The 27359-nt window shown below is 50.2% G+C and overlaps 1 protein-coding gene across 4 annotated transcripts in view; it reads left to right on the top strand.

The window, feature by feature from the left end:
* The window catches only part of ZHX2 (zinc fingers and homeoboxes 2), a 167658-nt gene that overhangs the window by 59610 nt on the left and 80689 nt on the right, over positions 1-27359 (top strand). For 3 of the 4 annotated variants that reach the window (XR_009054054.1, XM_057737572.1, XM_057737573.1), the window contains exons 2-3: positions 13843-13912; positions 23726-23837. Coding sequence is in view for 2 of the 4 variants with exons in the window: in XM_057737572.1 (XP_057593555.1) it covers positions 23814-23837 (24 nt within the window). In the remaining 2 variants the exon portion in view is untranslated. The remainder of the gene's footprint in view (positions 1-13842; positions 13913-23725; positions 23838-27359) is intronic. The other variant, XM_057737574.1, reaches the window with a different exon arrangement.

Below are 27359 nucleotides of genomic sequence, written 5' to 3' on the forward strand. Positions count from 1 at the left end.
TCACCATCATCACCATCATCACCACCACCATCACCACCATCACCATTATCATCATCATCACCACCATTATCATCACCATCATCACCTCTATCACCATCACCGTCATCATCACTACCATCATCACCACCATCATCATCACCATCATCATCATCATCCCTAATGTTTGTGAAGGGGTTTCCCAAACTGAACACATCTAAAATTAATTCTTGACACTCATTCTTCAACTTCTCAGTAAATAGTTACCTCTGTTTACCCCATCCTTTAAATAATCCTGGTTTCCTCTTTTTCTCTCACAGCCCATTCCATCTGTAAGTCTTATCTATTCTGCTTTCAAAATATATCCCCAGTGTGGCCACCGTCTTCCATCACCACGTTGCACCCCTCCAGGGGATGCCCTTCCCATTTTGGTGGCTGTGAATGGCTCTTCTGGAATCATATATTCAGCACCATGGTGCTGCTTCCTGCCACCTCCACCCCGTCCCCAAATTCAATCCTTGTCACCTCTCACGTGGGTCACTGCAGTCACTGTTGTCTGTCCTCTCAACCCCTCTCCTAGCTGCTGCCCCTCCCTTACTTCATGCACACACTCCCAACTGTCTCCTCTCCTCACAGCTACTTCTTAAAAACATAGGTCACATTGTCATCTTCTGCCCCAAACCCTCCACTGGTTCCCCCGTCTCACTCAGAGCAAAAGCCAAAGTCCTTATGGTAACCCCCAGGCCCATGTGATCACATTCCCCTCTGCTACCAGCCTCGAACAAAACACACACACACACACACCCCCTTACATTTGCACTCCATCCTCTTATCCTGTTTTTTTTCAAAGCATGCCTTGCTGCCGACACCAGCTGTTTATTTGCTCGTTGCGTCCTCTGCTCTCCCCCATCACACTCGACTCCGTGAAGGGAGGGGCTGTGTTTCAATGGCTGCTGAGTCCTCAGCCCCGAGCACATGTTAAGCACGTGAGAAGCACTTCCTGGATGAGGGAATGATTACGGGCCAGGCTCTGGCTTTGTGTGCATCCTCCAGCTCTCCCAACAACCAGTGACGTTGGTGTTGTCACATCCTCATTTTGTTCAGGGCACAGAGACAGTAAATAAATGTCCCAGGCTACCCAACGAGTGAATGGTAGCAGCAGGATCTGAACCAGCTAGTCTCCCGCCAGAACCCGCTTTCCAAACCACCCTCTGTCATGAGGCAGAAATGAAAGAGTGTGGTGACAGACCTTTGGAGATGGAAAGGCGTGACGTGAATGTACCAGGACAACAGTAGCCGAGCTGCGGACATCTAAGCAGATTGCTCCAAATCGATTTGGGTCTCCTTCCTGTTTAATTTTTTAAATTCTGAGAGCCCTTTTTGCTACCTCCGTGGATGGTACGACGTGAGGGGGTAAGAAAGATGTCCATGAGACACTGTCGCTCTGTTCAGTTACTGTCAGATTTCAGTGGCTCAGAATGTTCTGGAAATGGGGCACGCAAGCTGCATAAATGTGGCCTTTATTCCAAAAGCAGGTCCGTCCATTTTCTGCCTTTAGTAAACTTGGCGTGTTGATAAGAATCAGATAGTTCAGTGTGGGGCCATGCAAAGATGCATTCTCAACTCTACCACTGAGATAACATATGCCTTTAAACAGTAATAATAACTCTCATTCCCTGAGTCTTACCAGCTGTTAGAAACATTCCAAATGCTGTAAACTTATTACCTCATGTAGTTCCCCAAACCAATCTTGGGAGTAAGTACTCTTATTAACCCCAGTCATCCTAGTCACAGAGACACAGAGATGCTGAATAACTTGACCAACGTCGCACAGCTCGAGATCGGCAGAGCCAGGATGTGAACGCAGGCCGAGTGTCTCCTGAGGATGAGTTTTAACCAGCTCTCTTTTGTGACTCTCAGCTTCATCTATAAATTGTGGGAAATGCATTCAATCGTATTTCCAGCTTGAAAAATCTGTGCTTTTAAGGCTGAGAACCTGGTAGTAGCTTTGAGTCATTGGTGTGAGTGCAAAAAGTAGAGGTGACGGGGATGCAGCAGGACCAAGGCTATCACAGGAAGGTCCACAATCCAGGCTTCCTTTCCATCAGGTTCTCACTTGTGTCTTGCTGTCCTGTCATTTGCTACTTTTCTTGCCTTGATGGTTTGCAGAAATAGGAGCCCACAGGTGCACATATACCCCCAGACGTCTTTCCCGCTGTGTGAGAAAAAAAAAAATGAAACCTGTATGTTCCTGTGGTGTTGACTAACTTTAAAAGCACTCTCGCATCTCTGTTCTTACTTGATTCACATAGAAACCCTGTGTGGACAGGCAGGGAGAGTCCCGTGTTACAGAGAGGAAGTAGAGGTTGAGAAGGCTGATCTCAAGTTTGCATTTATCTCCTCCTATCTCCTGTGAGTATTTCCTGGGTCCTTCCTTAGGGTTTTTCTTACTTTACTGTAATACTCTTAACAAACAGAGTCTTCGATTGCTCCCAGCCACCTCCCACACTGTTGTCACCACTAGATTAGTAAGAAATTCCCATCAGAATGGCAGCTGTCCTTTACTGAGTACCTTTGATGTGCCAGGAACTGTGCTGGGGGCTTTTCACGTTCTATGTCCTTCTAATTCCCACAATACCCCTTTAAGATGTCTAGCCCATTTCACAGAGGAGGTGCCTGAGGCCGCACAGCCCCAGGGTGATACGTGCATATAGTCACATTCCAAGGAGGTGGTAAACCCAGCATCCACACATGTTAACACAGATTGTCTGGTGACCCCTCCCTGGTTAAAGCCTACCAGGACTGCTGGTCATGACTCCTGGACAGGACAATGTCCAGACTCCTTGGCATGGTGTACAGGGCCCCACTACGCCCACGGTACATACCCCACATCCTAGTCCCTCCGCCTTCACTCTCAGCCACACTCAACCCGTGGCTGCTCTCTGCTCAGGCCATGCCCTTGCTCTAGACCTTTCCTCTCTGCTGCCCTCCCTGGAATGCACACTCCTGCCCCCTCATTTCCCATCCATCCTCCGTGGACCAGGCCAAAGCCACCTTCTCCATGCACCTTCCTCTGAGCCACCATCTCCCACGTCCTTCTCCCTGCCCAGTGTCATTCTGTCCCGGGGCACCCTGAACCATGCCCCCACTGCAGCATAGCTCATCTGGTATCACTGGCACCTAACACAGCCCACAGATAGAGGGACAAAGGACAGCAGGGAGCAGTGTGGCTTGTGGAAGGACCAGAGAATGTGTGCCCTGCCTAAGAGCATTCTGAGTCCTTGTGGGTTTTTTTTTTTTAAGCTCTTTATTGGAATATAATTGCTTTACACTTCTTGTGGTTTCTTAAAACAGGTGAGGTGCCAGCCCAACACAGCGACTTTGTGGCTGGTGTTTGGACCGTGGGCCTCCAGTTTGAGGCTCCTGGGAGCTCCTCGGGGTTCTTGTGCTTCTCTCTATTGCCAGTGCTTAAACAAGGGAGGGAGGAAAGGAGGGGATGGAAGAAGGAAGAATTTACCTTCCTAGACCTGGCAATTTGGCTTCTGTTAAACGTAGTGTATTAGTATGCTCAAGCTGCTGTAACAAAATACCATAGATTAGGTGGCTTAAGCATCAGCAATTAATTTTCTCACAGTTCTGAAGTCTGGAAGTCCAAGACCAAGGTTCCGGCCAATTCTGTTTCTGGCAATGACTCTCTTCCTTGCTAACAGACGGCCACCTTCTTGCTGTGTCCTCACATAGCCTTTCCTCAGTGTGCGCACTCGGAGAGAGCAAGCTCTCTGGCGTCTCTTCTTATAAGGACACTAACAATATGGGGTGAGGGCCCCATTGTTATGACCTCATTTAACCCCCCTTGGAGTTCCCATCTCCAAATACAGTCACAGTGGGGTTTAGGGTTCCAACGTATAAATTTGGGGAGTGGAGGACCAACATTCAGTCCCTAACACGTGGCATTCCAGATCATTCGATCCACAAGTCTTTCCCGTGTCCTCAGTATGGGGATTCTGAAAACATTGAAGGCAAACAGCAGAGTCCGGTAGCTAAAAACATGGGCTTTCCTATCATTCAAGTTCAAGTTTGATACTTAGCTCCAGTATTTACTGGCTGAGTGACCTTAGACACCCCACCCCACTTCTCTGAGCCTCACACTCCTCATTGGGACAGGGGGACAAGGACACCAGCCACTCAGGGTTTGTAGGAGGATTGAGTGAGATCGGTGCATGTCCACCACGCCCAGCAGCTCTCACGGGTGCATCGGAGAAACGGTTCCCGAGCACACCCTCCATGCTGGGCTCTGCTGGGCGCTCAGGAGCCCGTGGTGAGCAGGACAGAGCAGATCCCTTGTTCTCATTCTTCCTCGAAGAGCCAGATAACAAACAAGGAAATGTGTAATCAGATAGCACCCAAGTCAATCATTTGAGGAGGGACATGGGCCGTGAGGGATTAAAACAGGTGGTAAAGAAGAGGGCAGCAGGCGAGGGGAGGACTCACTGGGGAGGTGACCTTGACAAGAAGCTGACTGGGAGCAGAGTCTTCCAGGTGGGGGAGCAGCAGTCATGAAGGTCTGAAGGGGGGCACACTCGGTGCCCGCATGAGCTGTCAGTATTCATTGTGACGGCCGTGGTCGTGCTGCACGTGGCCCCACCCTCGGAGGCCACCACCCTGGTGTCCCCGAGGACCTCTGCCCAGCCCTCCAGGGAGCAGTGCCCAGCTGAACCTGGCTTCCAGAGGGGAGCAGTGCCTTGAGGGCTGGAGTTCGGGGGAAGGCCTGCCGGAGCAGGGACAGGGGAGGAGGAGGAGGTGGCAGTGGGGGGTTGGGGGGGGAGCCAGCATCCAGGGGGAGAGGGGAATTTGGTGGAAGAGCCTGGTATCCGAGGGACCCTCGGAGACTGCCCAGGCCCAGGCCGATTCTGAGAGCCGTGCCAGGCCGGGAGCCCGAGGTACCACGTGGATGACCCCAGCGTGACCTGACGAGGGCAGCAGCAGCCCCCACGGTCACGGCTGGGTGGGCAGGTTGTTTGTTCAGAGAATGTGCTCCCCACTCAAGATGCAGGGCCCCGGGCGGAAATCCAGCGCTGTGAGTCACAACCAGATGTATGTCTTGTCAGGGAGAACCATGGCCGAGGAGAACTGGTCATGGTTTCCTGGAAACTTCCTGAGTGTGGGGGAGGGGCGCTCTGAGGCTAGGTGCCAGCCAGGGCTGGGAGAGGGGAGACGGTGCTGGGGGGCTGGGCCAGGGCTGCACTCTCGGGACTGTGGCCGAGCTTTCAGGGGCCACGGGGGGCCAGAGCACCAGCTGAGGTCGGAGCCTGATGCCTGTGGACCAGCTGAGGAACGTCTGGGGTCCTCTATCTCCCCTCAACCTGCCTGGAGTTTCCTGGCCTTGTGATGGAGGTCGGCATGCCCTGTGAGCTGTGGATGTAGGAAGAGCAGCTAGATTGGGAGATGGGACCCCTGCGTCCTCATCCCACAAACTTGGATTCATATCCAAGGACTTTCACAAGCCCAGCTTCTCAGGCCCTTGGTTCTCTCATCTACAAGTGGCTGGGATAAGTTGGGAGCTCTCCAAGGTTCCACCCAGCTGGATCATTCAGGCAATTCCTTCACGTTCCTCCCTATAGTTGGGAGAAACTGAGGCCCAAGAACAAGGGGCCTGCTCTGAGCCAGCCCATTCAGAGGTGGGACTGGAGCTCCTGCTGTGGCCAGGTCTGCACCCCTCCCCCCTGCTCCAGTGTTCTGCCTCCTCTCCCCGATCTTCTCCTCCCTGGGCACCTCTTTCCCTCCTTCCCCTCTGCCTGTGCTCCTCACCCACCAGACGTGGAGCTTCAGCCTTTGCTGGGGTGGGTGGATCCTGAGTCAGAACCTAAACGAGAATTCCCAGGGCCATCAGCCATCTGTTTGTACTCACTGAGATAAGCGGGCCAGGACCACCTCCAGCCACCTCCTGTCTAAATCCTACACATCCTTCAGTCCAACTCAAATGGCACCTCTGCCGGGAAGCCTTCCAGATCACCCCAGCCAGTGTCATCATCTAACCAAGCCTTCCCTATGCATCCCACTTTATAATCCTTATGGTGCCATTTTTACTTACTTGTAATTATTTGTGTACACATCATAGCTCCTCTACACAATTCCAGACTCACTGGACGCAGTAACCAAATTGCCCCCATTTTGCCCACCGCCTCTTTGACAACTGTGGCGGTGTTTGTATGCTAAGCGTTGGGTAGATATTTGCAGAATAAATGGAGTTTTCTTTCTTCTATGTGAAAGGATTCTTTCCTTTCAGAATGAATGGGAGGGTGTGTACGGGCATCTGTTCTAGAGCTGCACTGGGTGGAATCTTAGCTCCACCATCTACACACGGTGGGACCTTGGGCAAGTTACTAACACCCGTGCCTCCGTTTCCTCACTTGTAAAACGAGGATAATCATAACCCCCTACCTCACAGGGTGGCTGTGAAGATTAAATGAGCCGTGCTTATCAAGTGTTGGATGTCATGCCCAGCATAGACTTGATTCAGTAAGTGACGTTGTGAGATTTTGGCAGTCCAGTATGCAAATTTTTATTCAATTTTTTGAAAAAATATTACAATGCCTCTCGGCATGCGAGTTTGGCTTCAGGTAGTTGCCATATCTTTGCATTCACAGAACCCGCATCTGCAGAGCCTCCCCGGCTGCACTGGCTCGGAGCAGGGGGCAGGGAAGGGAGAGAGGAGCCGGGGCTGGCGTAATTGCTCGCCAGCTCTGGGCTAGGCTAGCCGCCGCATTAAGCGCTCTTACTCAATTCATGTGACTCGACAAATTTGGAATGTGTTAGGGAGAGAGAGTTTTTCCAGCTATGAGTCAGTACATTTATGCTCGCTCACACACACATTTAAAATTTTTAAAAAGAAAGAGACCTTCGCGAGAATCATTTATGAGTGCAAAGAGGAAATCTCTGGAAACTGTATTTTGACCCTGAAGGCAAGTAATACTTAAGGTATTTAATAAAGGGTTCAAAACAAGAGTCAGGGGAGGGAAAGCACAGCTAGCTGTGCCTTTTCCTTCTGTATTCTCAGCCGCTGCATTGTACCTAGGGGAATCCGATGTACGTGGGTTTATGAAGCACCTCCTGGATACTCAGATTTATAGTCACCATAGTGGGGAAATAGATGTGAGAGAAGGGAGGCAGAACCAGCATTTATTAAGCACCTATTATGTGCCAGATAATCGGGGCCGGGGTAGGGGTATGTGTCCCAAGTTCAAGAGGCAGTGGGGGGGAAATGAAACAGTTGTATTCAGACGTACTTGGGTTCAAACTGCAGCCTACTTTCATAATATTATCTAAGCCCCTTCTTATCCCATTTTGTGGATGACAAAACTAAGGCTCAGGAAGAGAAAATAATTTGTCTATGGACACAAAGTTCTTAAATGGTAGAAACCACATTCCAAACTGGGTCTGTGAGTCTCCCTATGGTAAAGAAATTTGGGTTAAATTAATGTCCTCAGGGGCTGAGTTTCCCCACCAGGGAAGGAAGCAGACACACCCATTCTCGAAGATCACATCCGAACATCCTAAGCAGGTACCGCATTCTCAAAGACCAGTCCCTTTAACCACCTCCTGCCACTTGCCCTTGAGTCCCGCCCATTAGGGATTACGAAAAACCTGCTTCTCGTCCAGGCTGGTCCTCTCTGCTGTTGTTTACTTTAAAGAAAGAAACCACCACCCGCCCAGAGGGCTTGTGTTTCCAGCTCACTTACGTCTCTTTTTTCAAGGGCTCATTTTCATAGACTCCCAATCTCCAGGGAGCTGTGTCTTTCCCTCGGAAACATGAGCTGTAATCAAAGGTGTATTCATCCCGGCACATCTGCCAGCAGCCACACTGGAGCCACGGTTCCCCGAGGCCTGACAAAAGGAGGCTCAGGCCAGGTGCCCGGGGAGAATTTTTCCCTACACAAATCAGATTGCCCTGTGGTTGCCCTTTGTAAAGATGGCAGAGTCCCAGGCGGTGCTCCTCAGATTGCTGGAGGACCTGACGGGGCCAGGGGTAAATAAGATTCCACCATCCATTTAACAAATACTATTGAGGGCCACCATGTGCCGAGAACTGCAGACACGGAGAATCCAACTCTTTTGGTGACTTCCCATCACTCACAGGGATAAAGACCCAGCTTCTTAAAGGCCAGCGAGTCCCTGGAAGAGCTGACTCTTGCTCTCTCTCTGGCCTGCTCGGCCATGGCCACTCTGGTCAGTTTCCATTGCTTGGCGTCCAGTATGCCTCCTCCCTCCTCAGCCCCATACACACTCTCTCTGGCTTTCTCGATTCCTCCTTCCCCTCTCGGCCGGGTTTGCTGCTGTCTGCCTTTCAGGCCCAGCTGCCCCCGCACTAGACGCCCCCCATCTGCGCGTCGTCACGTGCCTCTCCCGGTGATCTTGCCACCATTGCGTGTGCTTCAGTTGGCACCATCACGTCGTTGGAGTCTTCTTCTCCAACCCAACTGCAAGGGCAGGGCTCATCTCCCCAGCGCTGGCCCGTAGTCAGTGCCCCATAAAGAGTCACTGGAGGAATGAGGTCACAGCAGTGAGCAAATTAGACCCTGCCCTGCCTGGTCCTGGGCACATCTTCTTGAAGTATCAATTGCATTTGACCGTTTTCAGGGGAAAATGTTTGGAAACAAATACAGATCAATTCTAGAGTAGAATTCAGTGTCCTCGTGAATGTTCAAGGCGTCAAGACGCACCCACACACCTCGGGAGGTTATGAACTCAGCCTCCTCTGTACTCTTAGGTGCACCTTCGTGGAAGAGTAGGTTGGGCTGGTGGGAGAGATGGCCCAATTTGCCAGCAGCTCGAGACATGGAGTGAAAGTTTGAGAGGCAGCATGGGGGGACAATGGAAAGACTGTGTTCAGTCAGGCCTGAGCCCAAACCTCAGGGCTGGACATTTTACTCTTGTGACTCCAGGCAATGTATTTGATCCCTCTAAGATTCAGGTTTGTTGTCTGTAAAATGGGTATATGCATACCTGCTCCTCAGAGTTGCCGTGGGAAAGAGAAATAAGGCAGCTGGAGGCCCCGCTCGGCGCACGGCACAGAGCAAGCACTGGGAAGTGGTGGCCTTTGTGCTCTGTCATTCGCTGGTCGCGCTTATGAATTAAAGGCTGTTGGTGGTGTCCAAAGTGGAATATTTTCTGGAGCGAAGATGGGCACCTTAAGATTGCACTTCCGGCTTGGAGAATGATGGCTGCACAGAAGTGGCCTGTCGTTTTCCACCTTCCTTGACCTTGACCTTCCTCTCTTGTGTCTAGTGCACGCTGGCCCCGGCCTGAGCCTGTGGCTCCCCAACACTGTCCTCCTCGTTCCTCACCCTCTCCTCGATATGAGGCCATTACCTCGGGACATCATGACCTGTTTACTAGACCCGGAATTTCTTACTCATCTGCTAAATGTTTGCCGAGTGAGAAAATGGACTGGAATAAACTACGTGAGAGGGAGTGACCCTGCGGAAGGGTGTTTTTCTTCTTCTACAAGTGGTTAAAGCACCGTTCCTCTTTCTCCCCCTGCCGTTGTCTAGCAATCCGATAGGTTTAACTAGGCCAAAAGGGAATAGGAGGGACCTGTAGGGAAAATACTACAGGCAGAGTTTTCCTCAGTGGGATTTTGCGCCATGGGACCATTTTCTGGGGAAAGGAGTTCTGAGCCAGGACGACTGGAAATGTGTGCACATGGAGAGCGTGAAGGACGGCGAAAAGCCCTTTACCTCATTTATGCTGCTCACAACCAGAGCTGCCACTTCCACATGCGGTCGGCACCCTGGCACTGGATCCCCCACGTGGCCCAAGGAGGCTGCTTCTCTTTAGAGCCCCGCCTGGCTGGAGAGGAAACCAGGGTCCCCAGGAGGGACGTGCTCAGCATCAGGGCACAGACAAGTGCGTAAGGGGACCAGGACCAGACTCAGACGTCCTGTGTCCGAGACCAGTGCCCCTCCCCCCGTGCTGGTTAGGAAGGACCCGGTGTCTAGTGGCCGATGCTGCAGAGCTGATGAACGGGGAAAATGGACCGACTCACTGAGATTCCCCAGCTCCGAGAAGACTTCACTTTGTGGCCCCAGCCAAGCCCCAGCCACGCCTCTGTGCTCACGAAGAAGCACCTAGTCAGCTGAGGATCATAAGTATCATGACTAATAATAGCAGCTCACCTACCTGCTTCCATGATTCTAAGTGCTTTGTATGTGCTACCTTCCTGGGTCCTACAGGGTGACTTGCGGTTAATTTGGGGAAGAGGGGGGACAAGGCGTTAAAGAGAGAGGATCTGAGGTAGCGTAGTCATGTGGCTGCATGGAGCATGGTGCATTCAAGAAGCTTAGGCACCGGGACTTCCTATGTGGCGCAGTGGTTAAGAATCCACCTGCCAATGCAGGGGACACGGGTTCGAGCCCTGCCCTGGGAAGATTCCACATGCCACGGAGCAACTAAGCCCATGTGCTACAACTATTGAGCCTGTGCTCTAGAGCCCATGAGCCACAACTATTGAGCCCATGTGCCACAACTATTGAAGCCCACGCACCTAGAGCCCATGCTCCACAACAAGAGAAGCCACTACAATGAGGAGCCCCTGCTCGCAACAACTAGAGAAAGCCCGTGTGCAGCAACGAAGACCCAACACAGCCAGTAAATAAATAAATAAATAAATAAATAAAAGAAGCTTAGGCACCTGGGAGCCCAGAACACAGCGGGGCAAGGAGAGAGGCAGCGATGCACAGGGCCCAGACCTCGCAGGCTTGGAGGCCCTGGGATAAGGAGTGTGGTCTTTATTCTGAGACAAACAGGGCGTCCATTCCCTGCTCCCACCTGTACCAGCTCTGTATACATTGTCCTTCCTCACAGCGGGTCTATTCTGTATCTTTCTCCTTTTTCATACTGTGAGTTTCCCAAGGGTAGGGTTTGGGTCTTACTGATTTATCTCTATCTAGTGCTTAGCACAGAATCAGGTATATACAGGTACTCAATAAATGGTTGTTCATCGGGTATTTAAAATATTCAACATTTAATCATAGTAACATGTTCAATATTTAATAACTATATATATTATATATTTGTCATCTATAGACACTAGTACCTATAATATAACTTCCATTATGCAGGCGTTCCTGCTCTAAAATGACATATGCATGCCTATAAAACCCTGCATGCTGAAATACTCGAAAATCACAGCACTTTGGGGACAACTGGGCTGTAACAGAGCATTCACGGTTCATGCGACTTTGTGATGAAGCACAGGCCAAGCGATGACACCAGCAGAGTTCAAAGGGCATGACAAATTTGGAATTAAAAAAAAAACAACAATACCTTTTGGACCTGAGTAACTATAGGACAATCTATATTATTTTAAAAGGGGGAGAACTGGACGGGAGGGGCTAGAGAAGGGTTGAGGCTGATGGGTTTGAGACCGACGGGGATCATCAGAAGTTCATCAGAAATTCTCTGTGGAAGAGCAGTTTCAGGCCCTGCCAGAGTGTAGCAGGGATGGATGGTCTCTCTGGCCCGTGGCCTTTGCACAAAGACCAAGGAGAACTGAGCAACAGGAACGCCTAAGACAGAGCACGTGGCCACGGGAGCCCAGAGGAGGAGCCGGGAGGGCGCAGCCGCCTGTGGCTTGTTCTGCTCAGGTGTGTGTACTGTTTATCCAGCCGCCCACACTTGGTGGTGCAAAATATTAGTGTGCTGGGAACATCTGACTGTGAACCAGTGCAAACTCCAGGTTGTACTGACCCTATACACCTTGTACGCACTAATCTTCCTTGTGGAAGCAAGTGCAGCAGGTCAAACATTACATAATGGAATACACGACTAACTGAAAAACCGAGAACGCCCACTAGCCAGTTTACACCAAGTAAGGTACCAAGTCGCACACCCTGTGTGGGTTGTGGACTGTTTGCCTTTTGAGCCACGGGTTTATTCAGTAAACCCATTCTGTGAGCAGAGGGTAAAGTAAGACATATGGAGTTGGGTGACTCTAAGCAAGGACATCATAAACCTGTGATGGGATCGCTTTTCCCATCAGAAGCAGCTGAGCTCACACCTCTGGACTTGGACTCAGAGGACGTCAGCCCCAGCCTGCCTGAAAGCTGTGTGCCCTCAGGAAAATCACTTAACCTCTCTGTGCCTCAGTTTCCTCAACTGCAGGATAGCACTAATGACAGTCCCCAAGTTCTTTGAAGGAGCAGATTAGCTAGCGGGTGGAACGTTCTTTCTAAACTACAAAGGGCTTTACAGAGTATTGTCCTTCCTGCAGATCAGTGCTGGGATACTCAGGTCAGCGTGCCTCCTGGTATACCTTCTCCTGCTGGATGGTTAGTTCTAAGGGCATAGGGGCAAATACGGCTAAACTGGAATCAAAATAATCACTGGGATTCAATGCGGAAGCTTGAGCGCACTTGGCCTGGGGAATTTTGCTGGCCTCTGACGACAGTGAGGAAGAGGCGACCCCGGCCTCCACAGTATCCGATGCCTCCCTCTCTGAGCGCTCACCCAGCACCCTCCGTCTCCAGGCCTCAGGTCATCAGCCAACCCCTGGCTCACTGCTCTTCCCCCGGCCCCTCCCACCAAGCCAGGCCTGCCTTGTCCCATCACCCTCTCATTTTGCTTCCCCAAATAGCACAGAAAGAAGGAACACCGATTCCAGAATCACACGAGTACGGGTTGGGATGAGCTCTACCACTCAGCGGCTCTAAAATCATAATAGCCAAGTTGTGGTTTCCTGAACCTATTCTTCACCTTGGGAATGGGCCATGACTTCCTGACTTCCTTCCTTCCTTCTCTGATTAAGAGGATTAGAGAAGCACACTTTGCAGACTTTAATGTGCCCGGGAATCACCAGAGGAGCGTGTGAAAAATCAGGTTCTGATTCTGTAGGGTGGGGTGGGGCCCGAGAATCGGCCCTTCCAACAAGCTCCTAGGTGATGCGATTTCACCTTTGACTGTGGATTCAGGTTGTGAAGCATCTGCCATGTAGTAGGTACGCAGTCAACAGAAACTCTTGCCATTAAGATGTTTTTTTCCCCCAGAGGGTGCTCCTTTGAGAACAGGGATAGATGAATAGAGAAACCTCTGCTCCCCTCAGAATTCTGAGGGCAACAAGAAAAAACAAGTTTGGCTTTAAAGGTGGGCAGGGCGTGGGGAGGGAGGAGAAGCGTGGCCCCAGCTGCAGCTCATCGGCAGGCTCTCCACGTGCACGTGTGCGCTGCAGGTGGGCCTCTGCCTGGCTGCAGAAACCTCTAGAGCTCGGGCCTCAACATGCCATGCTGGGAATGCATCCTCTGAGCCCGGCGCATGCCTGTTCCTCTGGCTCTAGGTCTCCTGGGGAATTTTCAGAGCACACAGGGCTCCCCTGACGGGAGTCTCCCAGGATGGAAATCCGCGTTGGGGGCTTTTGTTTGCAGGACTGCAGTACCTTTTGGACTTGAGGCCTTGCATGCAGAGCTTTCCCCCGCCACCCTCACGAACGTAAAGCCCTGCTGCTGCTAGGAACAGACCCCAAAGACTCAGGAAAACTCGGAGTGGGGTTCAAGAGACGCCTCCCCACCCCCACCCAGCAGATCTTGCTTTTAGTTTCGCTCTTCTAAAAGGCCTGCTTCTCAAAAAGCTGCTGACTCACCCAGAGTGAGGGTCTTTTTTTTTTTTTTTTTTTTTTTTTCCTTCTCAGCATCGACACAAAGCCCTGAGATTCTTGAGGTCAGTTTAATGAGCAGCCTGGTCCTGACCGTTTCCTTTTTCTTTCTCTTCCCGCTCTCCATCCCAGGATCCTAGCGCCTTAGTCCTTCTAGAAATGAAAGTTGCACCTCCATTTGCCTTATCCTGCTTTTAATATTGAGTACCTCTTCTTTGTAGGTCTCACGCACTGAATGCTCTCGGAGTCAAAGTGTAAAAAGATTCCCAGGATGTAAGCAACACGGGACTGGTGAGTGACCATGTGTTGGGTGGAGGTTGGGGCCTCAGCTGGATTTCAGGAAGGGAAAGGAGATGAGTGGGAGAGGCGGGGGCAGCTGGGTCCGAAGTCTGTCCACAGGGCAGCTGAGCTTTGGCGCCTCTGAAACTGTTTCCCGCCAGATGCACAGTGCAGAGAATTCAGGTGTGAATCCCTTGGAATTCACTGGGTCCTTGCCCGTCCCACCGCAGAAGCAAAGGGAGCCTGCAGGTGGTCGTGCCCACCTCTCTTTGCTCAGATGACAGCAAATCAGGCTCATCGCCCAGATAAGGGTGCGCGCTCAGAATTGTTCTCAGGGAATGTGTAACCAGGGTTAGGGACATAGTAGAACAGAGAGGCAACTTCCTGGCTCACACCCGTTTGTAAACCGTAGCCCTGAGAAGACACGAGTAAATGGAGGTGAGAAAGCCACCTCTGCATCTTTGAACAGCTGTCACTGGCAAGAGGAAGGTGGGCCGCTGTTGACTCAGTCTAAGGAGATGTTTGTAACAAGAGGTCGGCAATGGTAAAATCGACATCTGTTGGAAGTAGTGAGTTCCCTGTTGCTGGCAGAATTCAAGCACAGGTTGGAGAAGCATGGAGGGAAATGTTGAAATGGGGAGGGGTTTGGACCAGGGAGCATTTTACAGACTGTTCTGTGATGACCAAGAATCCCAGAGGAGCAGGAGAGTGAGGGGAAGAGTTTAGGGAGAGCGCTTTGTAACTGGGCCTTCTTCCCCCTGGCCTGGGTCAGCTGCAGCAGTAAATGTCTACCGAGAACAGGACGCTGTGGGAGGCCAGAGATGGGGTTTTTCTTTAAGAAACTGACAGCCTGGATGAGAATCGAGTTTGACAGTTGTTGTGTAGAGGCTGTATGTTCAGCTGAGTCCTGAGCGCTGTGTGGTGGGCAGACGGGTGGGAGAGGAGGGGAGGGGGCTGAACAGGAGCTTGAGCTGTGACGTGGTGCTTCCTTGGCAAGTCTTCAAGCACGAGTTGAGCTTTGAGGACAGAGGCTGCATCCTTGACTTAAAGGACCTGACACAGGTGCTCAGGAAGTGATTATCGAATGACTGAAAGGGAAAGTGGTAAGGAGGCAGCTCAGGTGGCCATGTCTGTGGTTAAGAGCACAGGCCCTGGAGTCAGATGACTCGGGTGCAAATCCTACCTCTTCCACTAGCTGTGGGGCCTCAGGCAAGCTGCCGACCTCTCTGTGCCTCAGTCTCCCCATCTGTAAAATGGGCATCATGATAGTACCTACTGCATAAGGGGCCTGTGACAAGTCAATGAGCTGATTCATGCATAGCTGCTTGATCCTGTGCCAGCACACCGTAAGTGCTCAATGAATATTAGCCCTTATTCTCATTCTAGATGTGGGACATGACCCCCGGTTAAGGTTCCATGTTGGACAAGAAATAGCAGCATGGGTAAGAGGACAGAGCAGTGGGCTAGGAGTCAGAAGCCCTGGCTTAGCTGCAGGGAGGGGATGAAGGAAGCATCACTCCCCCTAAGTTCACTCTCCACAGCAGCGATGCTGCAAGAAAGCAGTCAAGGGCAACTCCAGTTTTTCTCCTCTCTCTCCGGTGGTCCCAGCACTGGTCCAAAGGCAGGGGCATCTCAGCCCTTTATTACTAGCCGGGGGGGAAATCGTGGAGAGTGGTCTGACTTCTCAAGACTCCTCTTTCTCCCAGTAAATGAGAAACCAGTGTGGGCTTCCTTCCCTCACGGAAGTGAAAAGCATGGGTATGAGAGAGAGTCTGTTGGTACGGATGGAAAATCATTTAAGACTCGAGCTTGGGTAGGTAGTCCACAGCCTCACAGTCAATGTTGGTTCCCCATCCCTTCTCCAGTGAGGTCTGGCTGTCTCCTCGGCTGGAAGATAGGTTCTCCAAACAATGCTTCACTTTGCAAAAGGCATCATCCCCATCCCAGAACTTGTAGCATATTTCGAGTAAAATGGCATTTACCTGAAAATTTGTCAGGGTCACGTTTCTTGGATTAGTGGTGGACCTGGGACCATGGAATGAGCTTATTTGGGAGCCTACTTTTTGCCGCTCCTGCCCCATCACCCTGTGATCCTAGCTGGATAATAAGATGGTAGTTTAAACCAAAATTGTTCATGGCATAAACACAGCCCCTATGCCTCCAGGGTCCTAAAAACTGTCACTTATACCAGTCTCCTCCCTGTGCACCCCCTAACTTCTGCCAAGCGACCCCAACTTCTGTAATATCTTTCGTGGGAAGGGGACAGGGATGAGGCAGGGAGCAGCTTCAAAGGCAAAGCAGTCAGAGAGAAGAGGTCCTGATTCCTAGCTCTGTCAGCCATTTGGCCTCTCCTCAGCTTCTGTTCCACCTCTTTTCAGATGAGGCAACCGGGCTACGTCAGGCATGGCAAATAGATTTCATCTCCTGCCAGTTCTGATCTATTGGTCGTGGCTGCCAGGACACTGTGTGGAGAAGGATTCTGATGCATACCCAGGAAAGAGTGTGCTATAATGGATTAGTGATGTCTGCTGGGGAGCAATAAGGAAAACGTAGCACACGTGCCACCTTTTGGCATCTGAGACGAAGCTATTTCCAAGGCCCGTGCCTGCTCTCACATGTTGTGGTTTTATATAGCAGCCTTGTTTTGCATCAGAGAGGCAAAGCACAGCAAAACCTCATTAATCTGGACCACTTTAGGGCCAGTCTGAGTGAGTGAAAAGTCTTAATCTGAGGGTATCTGCTGCATGCAGGTAAGCTTTGTTTTCCTTCAGCGCACAGAGTCCGCTTAGCCTAGCTAGCTGCCAGGGGCGGATGCAGGGGCTGCAGTGGTCTGTGCTTGCAGCTCTAACCATGTGGCTGAGCGGGCCTGTACTTCTGGACACGCTCAGGGCATGCTTCTAGGGCACTTAGTCTGTTTATGAGCTTAGGATGGAAACTCTCACAAAAGCAGCGCCTTTTTTGAAGTAGAAAATCATCCCATGAGCAGCTTTGCTTCTATTTCAAATTGCCAGGGCATCCGAATTAGAGAGACATCACTGCTCTAGCGGGAAATAAGCTGTTTTTCCAGAATTACATGCAGAAGATGAGACAAAGTAGTTCAGAACTAGGTTTCCCCTGAGTTTTCTGATCTGTAAAATGGCAATATGATACACCTCACAGGGCTCTGCAGCAGTGAATGAGATAAAATGTGGAAGAGACCTAGCGGAAGATCTTGCTTACAAAATGGTCAAAAGATGCCGTTTCTTCTCCCCATCTACCACTTCCCATCCATAATCACCCTGAAAGCATAGCTTTCTTCTTGTAACACATTCCAGAAAAATGAAGTTACGGATTGTTTTAATAGTATCATACTTTTCAAATGGCTCCTGTTAATTTTTCAGAGGCTCTTTCTTCATTGCTGATGATTCTCCAGTAGGAAAGGTCCACTTAAACCTTCAACTTGAGTTACTCTACTCTCGATCTTCTGCGAGGAGTAGCTGATACCCCAAGAGTCCTGACAGGCATATGCATGAGTGCCTTGGTAGAGGGTGTCTCTAGAGGGCACTGAACCCCACGGTGTGGGCACTAGACCACATCTTCCCTTCAGTTCAGCAGGTGTCAACACCCAAATTCACTCCCACTATAGGGAGAGTCCGGACAGTCAAGGTAGTTGAACGCCAAGTTGGCACCAACTGAATTTGAGTGGGAACGTGTCTAAAGGATGGGCTTTATTTGTTCAAAATGGGTATGAAGTTTGAACTGGAACGCCACCTTCAGCCTTAGTTTCTGAGACTCTTCAAGAGAAAGATTCAGTTTATACTTAAACATCAAGACCAGTTAAATCCGTATGAAAGGGGGATTGGAACCCATCTGGAGGAGCAGAGCCTTGGTCACAGAAGCCAAGGGCGGGGAGGGCCTGGAAGCCCAGGTGAGCTCGTTAGGACTCCTGGGTTGTTGGCCCAGAGCTGGGTTCTCAGGGGGCACCAGGCAAGTGTGCGCCTGTTATCCTGGCCACCTTGAGCACCTGCCCCCAGGCTTCTCCAGCCCCTGGCCTGGGGAACTGAGCCAGATAACCTCATGCTTCTCTTCTGTCCTCTCTCCGAGGCCTAGAGCAGAACAGCTGCCCTGCTTAAGGAGCCTCCCCAGCCCCCAGAGAAGGCATGGCCAGCAGTCACCCTACTGTCCCATTGGCAGGGAAGGGGGGACTGGGACCCATCCTGCCCTCCCATCCTTCCCACTGCGGCTCCACTCCCTGGTGCAGGGACCCTGTCCTCAGTCCCTCCCTTCATCCTTGTCTGGCCTCAGACTCCTAGCTCCTGAAGGTGGAGCTGAGGGCACCGTGGACCAGGGGGAGGCCGTGGGGTTAGAAGGCATAGGTTCACCCAGGGAACTGGCCCCCAGAGGCCTGGGCAGGTAGGGGCAGCACATCACGCCAAACTCAGCAGTTGCCGCAGCTCCCCCTAAGGCTCTTGTCCCCTCTCTGGGCTCCCACAGAGGGTACTGTCTACACCACCCAGCATGAGGTGGCACTGCAAGTGCTTAAGACTACACACTCTGGTGCCAGACTGGGTTAGTTAGAATCCCAGCTGTACCTTTGCTAGCCCTGTGATCTTGACCAAGTTTTTTAACTTTTCTGTACCTCAGTTTCCTCATCTGTAAAATGGGCCACTGGATAGAATAGTTATGATGACTACTGAGTCTATGAAATGTGCTTAGAACAATGCCTGGTACTTCGTAAAAGTGTTAGTATAACAAAATCAGTAGGTAAATAAATGCAGAAGTCGGTGTGTCATGCGATCACCCAATTGACACCAAGACGGTCAGTTTCCTACCCACAGAAATGAAGTCCCTCATGCTGCCAGCAGGTTCAAGGAGGCTTTCAACTGGATCTTGAAGAAGGGGAAGCATTTCTGAAGAAGGGGAGGAAGGGGCAGCCTGGGCAGAGGTGCAGAGGAGGAGGAAGACATATGGAGGGTGTCGGGAAGTCTGGCATTCCTGTAGCAGGGAGAGCCTTGTGGGGAAGCGTGTGGCAGTTGAGATGGGCAAGGTCAGCTGAGTCAAACCACAGAGATTCCCGAATGCCATACTCAGGATGGGACTGTTTGCAGGAAGCAAAAAGCAACTTTCAGAAACTTTAAACCAAGTGATGCAGTTTAGAAACTTGATATGGTCACAGTGCAGAGGGTGGGCTGCAGGAAAGAGAGATCAAAGACAAGGCAGCAGTCGGGGCAGCTGCAGAGCGACGACCCTGGAGACCGGACATGGCCACCTAAACTGAGGCAACCACAGCGGGGGTAAGAGATGGGGTCACTGCAAAGTGACTTGAACATGAAAAGTGAGGAAGGAGGCATCAAGAGTGAGCCCCAGGGGCTTCCTAGGTGGCACAGTGGTTAAGAATCCGCCTGCCAATGCAGGGGACACGGGTTTGATCCCTGCTCCAGGAAGATCCCACATGCCATGGAGCAACTAAGCCCATGCGCCACAGCTATTGAGCCTGCGCTTTAGAGCCCGTGAGCCACAACTATCGAGCCCATGTGCTGCAACTACTGAAGCCCACACTCCTAGAGCCCGTGCTCTGCAACAAGAGAAGCCACTGCAATGAGGAGCCTGCGCACCACAATGAAGAGTAGCCCCCACTCACCGCAACTAAAAGAAAGCCCGTGCACAGCAAAAAAAAAAAAAAAAAAGACCCAACACAGCCAATAAAATAAATTAATTAATTAATTTAAAAAAAAAAAAAAAGAGTGAGCCCCAGGCTTGCGGCTTGGGCATCTAAATGATCCTGTTAACCAGGTAGCGAACAGATAGAGAAAAAGTAATAGATGTCATACAGTGTGCTGGGAACATGGCACTGGGCACACCTGTGGGACACCCAGGGCCTGGGAGACCGTATAGAGTAGTGGTTCAACAAGTGGTCTCAGGAGTCCAAATGGCTTGAATTCAAAACCTGGGGAGGTCATTTAACTTTCCTGAGCCTCAGTTTTTTCATCTGTAAAATGGGAATTATGCAGTTATGAGCTGCCTGAGAAGGCTGTTCCATCAGTACACATGAAGTATTACAAGCTATGCCTGGCACAGAGGGAAGGCTCGGTAACTGTGAGCTGGAATCACGTTAGTATTAGTATCAATAATAATCCTAGGATTAGTGTTTGTGTCATCATCCTGGTGCAAACGTCCACCATGGGCCTGGAACCCAGAAGCACCATTAATCCATGGTTGGGATAGATTAATTCATCTGTATATAGGTCAGTGATTATCCATCAACCTGGTGCGTGTGTGTCCAGGAGAGAAAGAAGTGAGGGTGTCCTGGGTTCTTCTCGAATCGTACCTCCTTCCCTGGCTGTGGTGTAGCCCCCACCCGATCTTTGCTGCCCTATAAAAATCAGTGTGGGCAGGCGTCACCGTTACCCAAGGGCATGTGCTGCATCCCTCAGGCCTATTGGGAAGGAATAAGGCTGGACAGGCAGCTGATGGAGGAGATGGGGAGGCCATGGGGGGATTGCGCCCTCTCGGGAACAGCTCAGAGCCAGAGGACAGAACCCTGGGACACCATCAACATGCAAGAGGCAAGACCAGAAGAAACAGCTCAATCAGGAAAGCAAGTCACCACCGTCTCATGTGCCATCGGTGTGAAAGCCACTCAGCCATAATGGACTAGATATGAAGCCTCCACCATACGCCATTGGTTCTCCCACAGGTCCAGGTGCAAGTTCAAATGACACTCCTGTTCAGTAGGACGTGAGGGGTTCTTTGTTCCTTCCTCCAGTAACAATAGACTCGACATCTCTGAGCTAAACAGGAGTGGTGAGGAGAGAAGTGAGAGATGTCAGCCCACCCTTCCCTACTGTCCATCCAAAAATGTGCCCTAGGGGACTTCCCTGGCAGTCCAGTGGTTAAGACTCCATGCTTCCACGGCGGGGGGCAGGGCAGAGCGGGGCGCGGGGTCTATCCCTGGTCAGGGAACTAAGATCTCGCGTGCTGTGCAGTGTGGCCAAACAAATGCATTCAATTTTTAAAATTTAAAGAATAGAAATTTGCCCTAAATGCCCATCCCTAAACCCCACTCCCCGTAACTCCAGAGCCCAGAGTGTATCAGCCAAGGACAGGATGACACCTGAAACTAGTAGGAAACAGTACTGGAGTGGATATTGGATTATATTAGTCAGACTTTTAGTTACAAAATAGAGATCTAATTCATATTGACGTAAGTGTAAAACAAAAAAGCAGCTCGTGTAATTGAAAAGTCTGAGCTGGTCTGGCTTTGAGCCCAGCTGGATCTAAACAGTGTCGGCAGGCATGGTTTCTCTCCATCTCCTGCCTCTGTTTTCTCCTGTGCGGGCTTCACCGAGGCACGTCTTCCCCCACCGACCCAGCCCCTTCTCTCGGCAGCCTCCACAGAAAGAGGGCCTTGCTTCTGTTGTGGTCCTAGCAAATGCCCTGGAATTGAAAGGGTCAGGCCGTGTGTCCGTTCTTAAGCCGAGGGTTGCTAGCTCAGCAACAGCAGAGGAACTGTGCAGGGAAGGCCACCTCTCCTACAACCTGTGCGGAATGCTGTCCTTGCTTCCAGTGGTTCTCCCAGTGCTGGGGAGGCCTTTCGTGTGTAGGGCAAACGGTATATTAATTTCCTATGCCTACTGCTGCTGTAACACATTCCTCAGTGGCTTAAACCAGACACATTTATTATCTTACAGTTCTGGAGGTCAGAAGCCTGAAATGCATCTCACTGAGCTGAAATCAAGACATCAACAAGTTGCATTACTATCTGGAGACTCGAAGGGAAAATCGGTTTCCTTGAATTACCAGCTTCTAGAAGCTTCCTGAATTCCTTAGCTCGTGGCCCCTTCTACCTGCAAGGCCAGCAATGGCCAGTTTAGTTTTTCTCGTGCCGCATCACTCTGACGGTGGCTCTTCTTCCTAACCCCTCCATCTCTAATTTAGCTCTTGTGATTACATCATGCCTACCCAGATAATCCAAGATCAGCTGATTAGCATTCTTAATCCCATCTGCTACCTTAAGTTTCCTTTGCCATTTACAGTAACATAGTCACAGGTTCTGGAGTTCAGGGCAAGGGCATCTTCGGGGGCTATTATTCTGCAGTGATTGTTATAATCAGTTCTAAACTTGATCCGACACTAACCGTGTGCATGGCCATTTGCTAAATCCCCTACATGCCTTTAACTCGTTTCGTCCCCATAACCACCCAGAGGAAGGTACAGCAGATCTCTCCATCTTCCCATTGAGGAAACGGAGGCACCAAAAAGTTAATCATTTCCAAGGTCATAGATGCAGTAACCGTGGAGTTGAGGCTGGACTGCAGACCTGCCAGACCCCAAAGCCTGGCTCTTTACCAGGAGGTCAGCTGATGGAGAATGTTGCAAGTCTCGGAATAATAGAAAGAAATTCTTTCCAGCAGTCGTCGAGGTAGTTGGGGTGGTGGGGAGGTTGTCTGGTGCCAGACCCCTGGGTTTGTGTCCCAGCTCTGTCCCTCGCTACTGATGTGACCTTGGCCAGGTCACCCCACTTCCCTCTGCCTCCTTTTCCCGGACAATGAAATGGGCATTACGAGGCTACCGTGAATCACAATGGCTGGTTTTATTTTGATTTTTAAAGTCGGACAAATCCTTCGACCCCAATTTTTCTTCTCTATGTGTAGCTTCAACCTACTTTTAGTGGGGAAAAAAAAAGTCTACATCTCCCTTTACTTTGCTTTCCTTTTTTCTTTATTTCCTCATAAGGCAGCATGGCAGGGACCAGCCAACCATGCCTATCTCTGAGCAGCCTGTGAGCTAAGAATGGCTTTATATTTTTAAAGGATTGTTTAAAAAAAAAAATATGTGACAGAGACTGCACGTGACCCACCCAGCCTAAAATATTTACTATCTGTCCCTTTCCAGGAAAAGTTTGCCGACCTCAGAGAGAACATGGGTTGTAGTATAAACCACACCTGGGTCTGGGTCCTGCACTGGCTGGTCGGGGCTCCATTAGACCTTTAGACTGTGAAAGCACTATGAAGCCTTCCCTCAAGGGGCGGAGGGGTGGAGGTGCTTTCGTAACCGTTACAGCAGTGCCAATAGTAATAGCAGAGGAGGTGATCAGGATTTATTGAGCACTTATTCTGGACAAGTGCTGTGGAAAGAGCTTTATCTCCTTGAATTCCCTCAACAGCCCTCTAAGGGACGCACACTATGAATGCCCGTGATGTTTTGGGCACCAGAAACTGCTTGGGGGAGCCGGTCACGAAGTCTTGATGACACGGAGGGAGGAGACTGAGCGGGAGTTTGAACCCAGGCGTTCTGGGTCGCAGTCTTCTACTCCACCTCCCTGTTGTTGCCATCAGCTCTCCTTTCAGGCAGAGTAATCTTTGACCACGCCTTCCCCCATTTACTCTCCTCACCTCTTTCCTCCAATTCTCTGGCAAAATTCCTTTCCACTGCAAAAGAGAAACCGAAAAATGGAAGAGCTGTGAGAAACAGCTCAGACTCAAACGTCTAAAATTTTGTTTACAGCATCCATCCATCATCCATCCATCCATCTGTCCATCACCCATCCATCCATCCATCCATCCATCCATCGAACAAACACAGTACAGCCTCCAGAGTTCATGAACGCCGACATCTTTTGACAGTGACAACTGGGACATACCCCATGCCCCTGGGTCCTCCAAATTCACTGTCACAGGGAGGCGCCCAGAGAAGCTCATTAAATAGCACCAAGCACTTGATTAACATGCTGTGATTCGGGCAGCCTGAGACTATTTCAGCACCCCTCCCCCCACCCGGTTACCATGACAACACTATCTTAACAAACAGCTCTTTAATATTTAATGAAAATTATGCTCCTGACAGGCAATCAGAAGAGCAACCACACTACAAAGCGCTTAGAGGGGTCCACAAGGACATTTTTGCACGAAGCCATCAGTTTCCCTGGATCCCCATGCACCATCCATTGCCTGAAAATGTGAGTGTTCTGGGGGCTGGGAGCCAACGCGATGCCAGGCCTCCATTACACGCAGCAATTGAGGGTTGTCACTCCTTTAATGCAGAATGTCACAACGGCTCCGCGAGGAGGGGTAGCGTGATAGCATTATTAAATGCTCCTTTGTACACCAATCTACTAATTTCACCACCGCTCGCCTGAGGCTGCTGCAAGCCTTGTTTGCTTCCTGTGTCTTGAATCAAGCTGGGTTGTGGGACAGCCTGCGGAGAGCCCAGAAAGTGTGTATACTGGGGTGAGAAAGAGCTCGTTTCCTCTTCAAGGCGCCGTCTGGTCCCACCTGGTTGATTCAGTAACAAGCAGGTGCAGGGATCGGAGGACCCAGTCCTCTGCGCTCAAAGGGGTCAGTGCCAAGAGAGGCAAGACCAGAACATTCTGTGGCAGCCTCCACCACTACAATGGCCCGGCTATATGCTGAGCATGGAGGAGGCACAGATTAATTACACGTTGCAGATCCCCATCGGGAAAGATGGGTAAATAACTATAATAAAGTGGGAAGAGTGCTATCGTGGTGACCTCTTAGCTGTGTGCCCTTGGGTAAATTACTTAACCTCTCTGTGCCTCAGTTTTCTCATCCATAAATTGGAGATAACAACACTACCTATATGACAACCTAACTGTTGTCATGATGTTTAAAAAAAAAAAAACATATAAAAAGCACTAAAATCTTTCTTAAAATACTCAAAACAGTGGGCACATGGTAAGTATTAAAAAGCTGCTAGCTGGGATTTCAGGTTCCCATGGTACCATGCATACAATTATAATCATAGCTGACGTCTATGAAGGGCTTACTATCCCTCAGGCGCTAGGCAGCGATGGAGGTACACTATCTCATTTAATCTTCATCGGCAACCCTGTGAGACAGAGACAGGCATTGTTATCGTCCTCTCCTTGCAGATGAGGACATGGGCCCAGAGGGGTTGGGGAACTAGTTGTGAGGCTAGGAAGAAGGGATCTGAATTCAGTTTGTCTGCATCTGCCACCTAGCAAAAGGCAAAGCATACCACCACGAGGAGTACACAGGTAGTACTGTGACCATAAGTGCCTCCCTGGAGGGCTCTGGGGACAGCTATCTGGGGCAAGTGGCCATGGATGCCTTGAAGGCTCATGGGTCTTCATGGACAGAAGATGGCAGTTAAAGGTGGTTCTTAGTAAGGGGCTCTGAGGAGCTTGGACACGCTACATTCAGAGGAAATCTACAGCCTGGTTGACTATTCAAAAGGCAGATTCTTGGCATTGAGTGGGAGCTCATCTTAAATATGACCTGTTTAATTTAAAAACTCCGCTTGCTTTTTATTTAAAATAAATGGATTGGAAGAGGAAGCATGAGACATAAGAGGGAGAGCACAGCCTTTACAGTTCTCCACTTCCTTGTATCAGGATTTAATTGGACTAATGTGTCTGTATCAAGTGTGTATGTACATGGAAAATGAAAACATTGTGTGCTGGTACCTCCAAAAGCAAAGAAAGAAAAATGATCGTTTAGGTTGTGTAACAAATTCTAATCAAAGCCATAGTGTACTACATTTTTTAGCTCTTTATTTACATTTTTTAATATATATATATATATGTATGTGTGTATCAGCTATTTATTGCCACAGTCACGCTTCATAACAAATAACTACCAAGCTCACTGGCGAACAACAGGAAGTATTTCTTTAGCTCACAGTCTACAGGGTTCAACCTGTCTGTGTTGGATTCACTCGTGAGCCTGAGGTCTGCTAAGTGTCAATTAAGTGGCGCTGCTGGTCTTTCGTGGGCTCACCATTACCTTTGGGGTTGGCAGGATGCTGACTGCTCTAAAACGACTTCAGCTGGGATGACAGGGTGAGTTGACAAAACTCCACACACCATCACCCTCCAGCCGTCTCACCCAGGTGTGTTCTCATGGTGGACGGGCGAGGGTGCAAGCAGAAAGGTGCCAGTGCTTTCCCAAGCTGTGGCTTGCATCCCATCTGCTAACAAACATCCAGTGAACCAAAGCAGGTCACGTGGCCAGAGTGGCAGTGGTTCTATGTCAAAGAGTAAGGACACTAGGAGGAGCACAGGATCAGGACCGTTATCACAATCAATCCCACATTCCCCAAAATCCACCTGATAGAACCATCACGGCATCTGGGAGGAGGAGTCCTCAACAGCAGACTGGAATGGTCATATAATTTCTTCCGGCCCAGGAGCCACAAGATGACCTTGACCTCAAAGTTGTTCCCCAGCGTGTGGCATTGAAGTCAGCATCTGTGTCTCCAGCATCACACGTGCTCCTTGACTCAAGGTGTCTACAGTGACAAGCAGAACCTCTGGCTGAGGAATGGAGACTGGTGTACTCTCCGTAGCACTGGGTTTGGCTGCCTTCTCATCCGAAGCTGCTTTCCCACACAGCCCTGAGAACTCAGGGTTAGCCATGTGCTTCCCTGCAGATCTTTGTACCCAAGGGTTGCCCTAAAGGCAGTCTGCCTAGAAATGTAGGTCAAAGGAAAGAAAGTTCTTGTCTAAGGATTTTTTCTTAACTCCACATCATTTTTTTCACAGTAGTCCAATACCTTGAATTTATTCTGCACTTGTTACTTCCCATAACTCTAAGGGCTAGCGTGATTCCCATTTCACAGGTGAGGAAACTGAGGTCCCAAGGGACTTACTCAGAGTGCCAAAGCCAGGGGTACAACCAGCCCTCTCTCTCTCTCCACCCCCACCAACTCAGCCCCAGGGACTGTGTTAAAATCCTGATTCTGACTTTTGCAGACAGGTGGCCTTGGATATGTCACTTACCCCCTCGGAGCCTCTGGAGAGAATTTTATCTCCCTGATAGGGTTGTTATGAGAAGTACATGGGTTTAAAATTAACTAAGATTCTTGAGTGCTGCCCTACCGTCAGAAATGTTCCTCGTGCTCTCGTTTAACCCTCAAAACCACACTGAGATGTAGCGCTGTTATTATCCCATCTTTACAGATGGAACGCTGAGGCCCAGTAACACCAAGTGACCTGCCAGAGGTCCCCCTGTCATGGAGCTGAGACTTGGAGGCAGGCCATGTGCCTCGGGGGCCTGGGCATCTCTGCTTCCCATGAAAAAGTTCAGCAAGGATGGTGTCATTGTCCCTTTGGAACCTTGAGATTGAGCAGTTCATAGGGGAAAACCCCACCACCATCCTAAAAAGCACCTAAACAGGTACTGCCTCAAGCGTCTGGTTCCTTCAGACAAAAGAAACGTTATTTTAGAGAGCCCCTGAGTTCATGCCCCAAGGAAAAACAGCAAAAAACCTACCCCATCTAAAGCTTGAGTTCACTGAACCCAGTGACTCAGAAGGCAGTAGCATCATGTAATGCTTGATAAACGCCAAATAGCTTACGTGACCAAATTCCTCTGATTCAGATGCAATATAGCTGCCAGTTCATTCGCCCATGGCACGTGACTGTTGCTAAAAGGATCCACACTGGGCACTCAGGCCCCTCCACCCTTATCCTAACACCTCTCGTATCTACAATATAAAG

The sequence above is a fragment of the Hippopotamus amphibius genome, chromosome 5 (assembly GCF_030028045.1).
Source record: "Hippopotamus amphibius kiboko isolate mHipAmp2 chromosome 5, mHipAmp2.hap2, whole genome shotgun sequence".
Classification (NCBI taxonomy): domain Eukaryota; kingdom Metazoa; phylum Chordata; class Mammalia; order Artiodactyla; family Hippopotamidae; genus Hippopotamus; species Hippopotamus amphibius.